This window comes from Limulus polyphemus, unplaced genomic scaffold, assembly GCF_000517525.1.
Source record: "Limulus polyphemus unplaced genomic scaffold, Limulus_polyphemus-2.1.2 Scaffold3068, whole genome shotgun sequence".
Taxonomy (NCBI): Eukaryota; Metazoa; Arthropoda; class Merostomata; order Xiphosura; family Limulidae; genus Limulus; species Limulus polyphemus.
In genome coordinates this window covers 71,338-82,107 of record NW_013668678.1, presented here as the reverse complement: position 1 = coordinate 82,107, position 10,770 = coordinate 71,338, and the positions used below count along the sequence as shown (strand labels likewise).

General features: G+C 34.1%; 1 protein-coding gene across 2 annotated transcripts in view; it reads right to left on the bottom strand.

The window, feature by feature from the left end:
• LOC111088068 overlaps nt 1–10,770 on the bottom strand; it is an 89,440-nt gene that overhangs the window by 28,701 nt on the left and 49,969 nt on the right. For both annotated transcript variants that reach the window (XM_022396931.1, XM_022396932.1), the window contains exon 2: nt 4,973–5,071. In XM_022396931.1, the coding sequence (XP_022252639.1) occupies nt 4,973–4,993 (21 nt within the window). In that variant the 5' untranslated portion in view covers nt 4,994–5,071. The remainder of the gene's footprint in view (nt 1–4,972; nt 5,072–10,770) is intronic.

The window sequence follows — 10,770 nt, the reverse complement described above, 5'->3', positions numbered from 1 at the left end:
TTCTTGTTTATTTCTTTCTCCTCCAACAACTGCTGTAATTTCTCCTCTTGTTTTGTATTGCTGCCATCAAATCTGCTAAGCTGTAGTTTGATTTCCGCCTCTCGTTTCCTATTTTCGTCTCTTTTTTTTTCTATCCCACTCTCTGACACCAATTTAATTAACACACGGAGACGTAACTTCGTTGTTACAGTGTTGTTTTAGCGCGAGTATTGAGATTAAGTGTATCGCAGAGTTATATTCGGAAAGAATAAACCAGTTTTATTAAGTAAAGACTTGGAGAGCACGAGAGACGTTACAGCGTTTGTTTAGCGCGATTGTTGAAGTTGAGTGTATCGGTAAAAGTTATATTCGGAAAGAATAAACTAGTTTTATTAAGAAAGGACTTGTGTCGCTTAAGTTTCGTAACGAAGTTACGGTGACTGCAGTTCAATTACTCACTATCTACACACACATTACCTGTACTTTGGCGAATGTTCTAGTTCTTACTAGATATAGGGTAGGCGGATATATAAAAGAGGGGAAGGGTAATTCAAGAAAGGAGAGAGCGTGAGAATCACATGATCTCGATGACGCAACAATATGTTATTCGATAGACTATAGCTTTGCCTTTCTATTTGTTATACATGATGTAAAACGTCTGAGAGAATTATTGACAATTTGTGAAAGAGGATGTGACAGGTGGATGTGGTAAGTGGCTGATAAAATTTAGACCTTGCATTACTAATATTTTTATTGTAAAAAGTAATTTACGTTAAATTTTGAACTTCAAAGAGGGGTGTTAAATAAATTACAGAAGAGGGAAGACCTAGAGAACAAATGTAATGATTCTCATACTAGGGGAAATTGAAGTTTTAAAAAAATATTTCCTTTAAATATTTCCATTAAATCTTAATTTATTAAGTACTTGTTTATGCCAAGTTTATTCGCATGAATTGGTAATAAAATAGTTTGATTAAGTTTTGAATGTAACTCTGTTAAAGGTCATGATATGTACACTTTGATTTACCTGTTGTGAGACGGTTAAAATGTAAATCTCTGATGTTTCATGTATGTAAATATGCGTGAAAGAGCCAAGACACATCACTACTAAAATTAAATAAAAATCCAACTATTTACACACATAAATTAAAAAAAACAAAACATACACTAAGCCTTTGTCTTCCTAATGCACTCATGAGCGCAGAAGGCAGAAAAACACTTCAAATTAAAAATATAATACAAAATATACAAAATTATATTAAATGAGCTATATACAAAATAATCACTTATCTTAGAAGTGGTTGAAGCTTCTCGCTTAACCCTACCAGCAGAGCTTCCAGTGTTGCCATTGTCTTTTCATTGGTGGCTATAAATGCCTTGAGGTTTGCTCAGACCCTCACCAGGTTAACGCAGCTTAAACTAGCCTGTCTTCCTATCTTGATGGATGAGTGGTCCTTTGCTTCAATCAATTTTCTTTCCATTTGTAGAGGGGTCCTGGCTTCCATCCATTAAGGTGCCATCTCCTAGCAATGGTGCTTGTGCAATGAAATGCCATCAAGAACTGGACTGTCAATGCTCGGGACCAGGCATTTCACAGCCTGCTTCTTAGACCATCCGTTTCAGGCAGTGACCTACATAAGACACATCAAGGACTGATCCAGGTTCTCCCTTGCTGTCCCCTTAACACTGGGAGCGTGATTTACTTGGTCTTGCTCACAGGGTCTTGCATACCAGGCCAAAGCCTCTCTCCTTTGTACTACCAACAGATATCAGGAGGAGATGCCGATGATGTCATTAGTTTCAGATGAAAGTCATTTACAAAAACTATGATATCCCAAGGGTGGCCAGTCCCTGGTCCAGGGTGATGAACTAATCACAGTGGCTCATTATACAGCCCTGCATGACTCCAGGTGTTGCTAACTGCAGTCATTGTTACACGGAACCTTTCTGCGCTGAAATGTAACTCACACCATGGATCATGGTCTTCGCCCGTGCCTGCCCATTACCTCACCTGCCAGGAAGATCACTTTCACTAGCAGAAATCATCCATCAGTGGCAAATTTAGCTTACGTCTACTATTTACTGGTGGTCTTTACTAGAGCTGGGCTACTGACTGTGGCTAGCTTCTTCCTGGGAGTTTGATAGTGACCTTTCCATGCAGTTTCAAGTTTGCCAAGTTCCAAACCATTCTGGTAAACCACATTCGTCTACATTACTCGTTGCTGAGATCAATCCTCAGGACTACTGTCTGCTCGATTGGGCTGGGTGTACCAGACATGAGTCAATGGATGCAAACTGACCAACATCACGGACTTTGCAGAATCAGTGAAAGTTCTATGTCCAGGAGAGGACTTCTCCTAGACTCCACATCTCTCCCACACAATTGTCACTCTCGGCTTATAAATTCTCACTCTCGGTTGTGAATACTTCTACATCCAGAAACTGCCATTCTTTTTATTAGAAGCATTCCTTGAAACTCTTTAAACGCATGAGATCAAGTAAGTGCTAGCGTACACATTCTTATTTGAGAATGGTCCGGCATGGCCAGGTGGTTAGGGCGATCGACTCGCAATTTGCGTGTCGCGGGTTCGAATCTCCTCACACCCAACATGCTCGCCCTTTTAGCCATGGGAGGCGTTATAATGTGACGGTCAACCCCACTATTCGTTGGTAAAAGAATAGCCCAAGAGTTGGTGGTGGGTAGTGATGACTAACTGCCTTCCCTTTAGTCTACACTGCTAAATTAGGGATGGCTAGCGCAGATAGCCTCGTGTAGCTTTGTGCGAAATTCATTACAAACCAAACCATAACTTATTTGAGAAACTCTATAATAAATACTGATGTCATGACACCGAAATTTTTCCTTCCTATCTATTTGTAGTATTTTACAGCACAGAAACTAAATTACCGAAAAATTATAAAAAAATCTATATCACTAAAGCAGGTATAAAACATATTATATGCCCGCATATCACAGTACGACAAATATCTAGGCTTAGATCCGATAAAATGTAGACTTAAAATTTATTATTTAACGTAAAGGATTTATATATGTAACATTTATCAGTTAACGTGATGAATTATTGACGAAACATCTATCATTCATCGTGATGAATTATTGACGAAACACCTATCAGTTATATTGTGATGAATATGATGTAATCTAGACTTAATATCTCTCGAATAAAAACAAATCCTAAGAAATGAAGACAAGACAACTTATTGAAACTTGACATAAAAATAAATCATTGACGGTTAATTTCGAATTGGTTTTGTGGTGGAGGAAATTTTTATTTTTCGTCGTTCGTAAAAGAATACTTTCACACAATAAAAATGTCTCCGCTGTCCTAAAGTTACGTTATAATGATAATAAACACAATGAATAAGACCTATTTTAATGACAGCCTTCGTAACAGTGATACGCAATTTGCTACCACGATTTCATAAACAATTTAAAAAATACTACTAACTTCATCTTATAATATTATTTAAATAACATTGCTTCATTTGATTATCTTTATTTTATCTCACGTTTTGGTTATCAGGCTATTTTTCCTCACTAATCACTTTTCTTTTCATATTTGAGTGACTATCGTTTCATCCAATTTAAATAACTTGTAAATCTTATTAAATAATCTATTACTTTTAATTAATAACCTATTATTTCTTTAACGAGAGCTAGTAATGGTACTTAGTACACCAGAACAAATGTTAACCGCTACCTGGGAATCTCTAAAAAAACAAAAATCTGTAATCAAGCAGGAATTTGTCCATAATCCATTACTGTAACAATCAAATGACATTATTGTCGCACCGACTGGCCGTAAAAACCAGTTAACTCTGTGAGACAATAACGTGACGTCAAACATCTGTCGAAATCATGTAGCTATTAGAGGGCAGCTCTGTGACGTAAAATAGTTGTAAAAACCACACGGCTTTTTTAAGATCGTATTATGATTTCACTGATTGTGGATGCTACGAAATTACTATAAGATTTACATGACGTCAGTCTAGCGTAACATTAAATTTTATGATTTCATGTTTAATTGTATTATTATCACGAAATAAAAAGAACAAATTATTCTTTTTATAGTTGAATGGTGGAGATGGCTTCTCAAGATTTTTTCTGTGTGAGAAAAATAGCTTTAAGTATTTACATATTTTCATTTCAAATTATGAATGTTTAATATTTACATAACTTCAAAAATATTAAGTAACGTCAAGTGGTTCAGTACATAAATCGTATCAAAGGAGGTAAGAAACACCGGGATGTTTCAAAATATTTGATAACTAAAATAAGGATACAAAAACTAGGAAACACAGAAAGGCAGATAAAAAGAATAAGACATAATAAGAAACAAAAATAATTAATCTGGATAGAAAGAGAAGAAAAGAGAAAAGCGGAAGAGAGAAAAAATACGAGAAGTATCAATACAGAAACATAAAAAAAGAAGCAGAAGGAGGGTAGGAGATAATAAATGAAGAGGTTTCTCCAGGGAAATAAAAAAAAATATATACATATAGAGATATACTTCTGAAATAAAGAGATGTTTTATTTGATTATATAACAAAAGTAAATAGATAAGTAGATTTTTAGTGTATCAGACTGTTTTTGTAAAATATCAGCAAGAACAGTAGCTGAGACGATGAAATATATATATACAAAAACACACTCAACATTAACAAAATTTTATAATACTACTAATCACATGCTCGTGACAATATTTGCAAACTATGAAAGATAATAAAACTTCATTGAAAATATAAACATTGTTTATAACAAATGCCACTTTCCTGATGGACCCCCTACCCGCCCGCACAGGTGGGTACTTTTCGGTAAAGTAAAAGTTTTGATATATGTAAATGTATGTAAGCATAACCAGGTTACATTTCGAATTTTAATAACAACGAAAAGCAATAATCCAGGAAAACAGTGAAATATAACATAATACTCCGATAATAATAATAAAATACCAAATTTGTAAATACTTACGGAAGGTAAGGTGGGGTACATCGCTTAATTCTCACCGCGGACAGTGATTCAGATGACCACAGGTCAGACATGTAAAGCTTTGAAACCCTCTAATCATCCCTAAAAAATGGATCATTAACTGTGAACATATCGTAATCTTCAAAATTAATATCCTTCAAAATACCTTAATTATTGAAATTCAGTAGCAACATATGTTCTGATAACACCTATTACGGTAAGTAGTCGTTCGTTTCAAACGCCACTTTGCTCATAAAGTGTGTTCACTCACCGACTTCAGTTTTTTTTTTTACTCTTTAAAAAATACCACACTGCTGTAAAATCGATAAGCTCAGATACAAGAATATCCTATTACACATTTAGTGAGTTACACACATATAGCAAGTTTCCTATTAATTTAGCATGATTTGATCTAAAACTATCCAAGTGTCTTATCGATATTTTAGATTATTTGAAAGAGATACTCTTTTACTTTTACGTTTAACCCTAAAAGATATAAATACAATGCTAGTAATTTAGGCCTATATCTGGTGGACGTCTTTCTTTGAATTCATTCCTAGCAATAACGTAGAGGAATAATACTGAGCAAATGGTAACAGTGCTACATGTTCGTTGTGTTAAAATACTTACAGTATAAAAACGTCGTGGTGTATTCGTTGTCCGGATATATTATGATTACATCAGATCGGGTTAAATCATTCGGTAACAGTAAAAAACAAAATAATAACAAAAAAAAAAACTAGATGTGGGTTGAGCTGCCTACACCGGTCATCTGAGGATTATTATTGGTTTCAAAACACCTCCATACCAGCGCATGTTTATTTGTCATCGTAACAAAAATGTAGAATATAAGCTTATTTACCATGTGTAACTTTCATAACCTCATTTTCTGAAAGAAAGTAAAAACAAGAAAATAGAGCTATTTTGAAACCAGCGTTCTGTGTGCTTAATTCTGTTGAGTTAAAAACACGGCTTTAGAAAACATTAGTGGGAGGGATAATAGGATGGATTGTCGCTAGATGTCGCTAACTTAAATATACTACCTTGTAACGGCTGAAAAATAATATGTTTTCGATAAATAGTGTAAAATCCCTTTTGACAGTTGCGCAACTTTTAGATTATTTAGAGATGTTCCCCTGCCCAATTGCAGCCTTTTATGTTCTATACTTTTCTGTTAGCATATTAAAGTTTTATGTATTTATTATATGCAATTTTAGGTTTTATATACTTTATCAAAATATCTGTAAAATCCTGAATATTATATCTAAATTGCTCAATAATAAACATGCTTGATTAAATTTTAATAAATATTAATAATCACTATATAAGCATTCTTGTCAAATAGTTCAGTGAAACACAATAATTGTCTGTAAACATTTTACGCACTTGTTTAAAATTATACTCAACTAGTTTTCATGAAATTATACCTAGACATTTTTCATAAAAATTATACTAGTCATTTCTTTTAAATAAAATCGCACCTAACCATTTTTCCTAAAATCATACTTATCCAGTTTTTCACGTGACTTTAACTGAAATATCACTCTATGCTTACTTAAATAATTCAATAAAACTGCAGTGATTTTTGTGAACAGCCAAAATCTTGATCACAGTTATGTACTTTCTCATATAACTTAATTTCAATATCATATAAATCAGCTCTAACTTCTATGCTTCTCCCCATTAGTGGCTTAAAGGTAAGGCTAATAACGTTAAAATTATGGTTCTGTCCCTGCACTGAGCACGGCACAACTAGCCCATTGTGCAGTTTAGTGTTTAACAACAAACTAGTGAACGAGATCTTTCTGACTGATTATAAATTTGTGGCGACCACAAACTCTTTCAACATTTGTCTTCACAAGTTGAGGGTCGCAGGTTTTGTGAATCCCAACCTCGAACATGCTCGCCTTTTCAGCTGTGGGGGCGTTAAAATGTGTCGGTCAATCACACTATTCGTAGCCCATGAGTTGGTAGTTGGTGGTGTTAACTAGCTACCTCACCTCTAGTCTATCACTTCAAAATTAAGGACGGCTAGCGCAGATAGCCTTCAAGTAGCTTTGCGTACAATTCGAACCAAACAAACACCTTACCACGCTACACATGCCTTGGTGCCGTTTTGGAGCCTGTTGCCTTTTTTATGGCTTTGCTGTACGAGATTTTCTGCTTCTGTGCAGAAAACAGAAGACTAACTTTTCGAAATACTATGTCACTTGACTTCACGTCCTTATTAATATCATTACACGAAATGCTCCAGCCATAAATCTATCCTAGCAGCATTACACTGGCGAATGATCGTAATCCAAATATATATATATATATGTATGTGTATGAAATATATGTGATAGATGGTAAATTGTTTAGTTCCACATACATAGTGTAGTTCATTAGACTATTTCTGTTTTACACGAAAAATGCATCTTATTACCAAACTAAATGTAAATCTAGTTATTTGGAAATGTAAAGTGATAAGAGGATATGACAGTGATGTCACAAAAACAAGTTTTCAGTTGTTATTAATTCATTATATTACACCTGGAGTCAGGGATGAAATTTTCAATAAAGAAATATGCTGGTACTCATATATCTATACAACAAAGGACTTTGCTAAAACAAAGAAAATACATACAGCCTTGTTTCTTATAACAACACTCGCAGAGAGTACAAGCATACATTTTATTTGACATTCTACAGAAAAAAATGTTCGATAGTTTTCAATAATGTTCATTGTTTTGTTGGTTTTAAATAAACAAGTACATTTCAAATAGACACCTAAATTAAAAATTTCACAATTGTCAATTTATCCCCGATGTCGCTGTTTTGGTTTTGATGTACATTCTGTTGAATGATAAAAAGACATTATACACACTAATGACAGGGGCGGGTATCGATCACAGTGCATTAGCCAAAAACCGCGTCGTTTGGATATATTTATCGTTATTGACCTATTATACAAATCACACAGTCAGATGAGGCTATCAGAATGGGTTAATACTTACTGACAGCGAAGCTGCTAAGTAACTTATCTTCGTGATTTTGTTACCAACAAGAACTAATGTCGTCATTTTATAATAGCTTAGATTCTGTGAGTCATAGAGTGTCTGCTTTCTAACAGTACGATGGAAGGCATGCGATTTGGACGAGAAACAGATCAAATAAGTCCCGAGATTGAACACTAGGATAATTTCATTCCTGTATGGAGTCAAAAGGATCGTCTTGTATAAAAATCCTGCATTAAATAATTCATAATTAGCTTAGACAATATATTTTTCAACTAATTAAAGGATATTACATTGACTTATTTTCACTTGTTAATACACATAACGGAAAGTTACTGAAGTAAAGAACAGTGTTGAAGAATTCTTAGATTATTATGAAATTGTTAAATTTTTTCCAAAATGTTAATTTTGCTTCAGTTAGTTTGCTTGTTTACAAGTTTAAATCCAAAAGATTTTGTACATTTAAGTCTCATTTTAACGAATGATATACTTTAAAGAAAATATAATATAATTATTGTTAATTAGTTCTTACTAGAAAACTGCACAGTTAGCTTCCTGTACTTTGTCGACCGCGTGAAATCGAATCATGTATTTTAGCGTTGTAAGTTTATAAACTTACCACTGACCCACCGGAGGACTGTTTAACGCCTTGTTGTCGCGATTATTACTGTTGGTATGAGTACAAAATACTGTAATAAATCCATAAAAGAAAATGGATATGAAAAAGGTTAAAACAAGCTCTGTGTGTGTGTGTGTGTGTGTACATCTATTTCTTTTAATTGTTTAACTTAAAAGTTTTCGTAGAAGATACACATAGTAAATTTAGAGTTATAGCATATATATATATATATATATATATATAGTTTCTTAGTCCGTGGTCGGGGATTCACCTTTTCTGAAAGAGTAGAGAATACCATTGTTACTACTGCTGCCATCTGTTGTAAAGACAGTTCACCAAGACATTGTCACAGATGCTCATATGTCTGTTCGAAACCGATTATCATGTTATCAGTGAATTGAAGAGTTTGAACCAATTCGAAACTCATGAACATTCTAATAAGATACAGTTATAGTAACCATGTTCAAAAAATGATAATCATGAACATTCTGGTGTATGTAATTACGATTACTGCGAGAAATAAATTAAAATCGTGAGAATTTTAACGACACACATTTCTGACCATTGCGTACAAAGAGTGAACACGAAGAACAATATATACCAATTATATACACAGGATGAAAGGTGTAGAGGTATAAGTTAACAAGTAAGGATATAAATTAAGTATTAATCAATCTGTATTTTAGAGAAATGTCAATTTGTTATTATCAGTGTCCATGAAGACAAATAGAAACTGTTTTAAACTGTTGCGAAATGTTTCAATAAAAATATAAAGTTAAAGCATTATGAACACATTTACAACAGCTTTCTAAAAACTGTGTAAATAAACACATTAACAGGATAGGAACTAATGAACGCAAATGATTAGACAGTTGCAACAGAAAATAACAATCATGGGGTTTTCAGAATTAAAACAACATATAAAAAACAAACAAAATGAATTACATTAGTATACATAATCCGTCCAGGGCCAAAGAACTGAGGAAGATATCGTACTACCCAGTGATGATATTTATATCAGTTTGAAATCCTTTAAAATATACCACGAGGAAAACCCAGTTTATGCAACAGGTACTATTTTTGTAAGACTGTAACTTATAGCCTGCTCGTTAAAGAATGGTTAGCTACAATACTATTTTGTACAAAACAAACCAAGATTGACCTTCCTGCATTTTGATGATTCCCCCGGTGGGTCAGCGGTAATTTTGCGGACTTGCAACGCTAAAATCTGGAGTTCGATTCCTCGCGGTCGACAGCGTGGAGACAGCCCATTGTGTAGTTTTGTGGTAAGACGTAAATAACATGTGAATGGCAAAATCAACAATAAAACATCGAATGAAGTCTTTTTATATAGGTTCACTCTATCTGAGATTACAGAGCCACAGCTAAAAACTATAGCTGTAATTGAAGTTATGTGTACAATCTCTAAAGAAAGGTAGTGTATGTATCTATACCACCAGAAGCTTATTGTACGATAATAGTTTGAAGAATCTAGATGTTATAATACTTTATCACATAATATTTTGTCCCCTAGTGGTATAGCGGTAAGTCTGGAGACTTATAAAGCTAAAAATCTGGTTTCGATATCCGTCTTGAGCACAGCACAAACAGCCAATTGTGTAGCTTTGTGCGTATTTTACGAACAAACAAACTAACAAGCAGCGTTTTCTTGATTAATGAACAAAATACATAATAAACCCACGTAAAATGTTCCTAAAAAAGTAAAATTAGAGCATTAATGTAGATTATATTATCAAACCTTCAAAAGGGGATGTCATGTTTCGCCACGGGGATCTGACGTTAATCAGAGCCTGGGCTCTAATGGAAAGCTGCCATTAGATAGACATAGTATTTCGAGTATTTCCTTTACGTTTCCGAAATATTAGGTCGTCAAGAAATTAGTGACGCTTTTTTTTTAGATGAAAAAGCCAGTACAACTTATATATCAAAACAAAACATTTATTAAATGAAATAGTCTCCATTCTTATCGATGATGCTTTTCCATCTTATAATCAGGTTGTTAATGCCCTGATTAAAGAAATCACTTGCATACGTTTTCCCATTAAGATGGTGTTGCAGCGAACGAAAACGATGGTAATCTGATGGTGCCATATCTGGAGAATATGGTGGATGGGGAGAACTTCGCAACCCAACTCCACATGTGGACATGCATTGTCGTGGAGAAG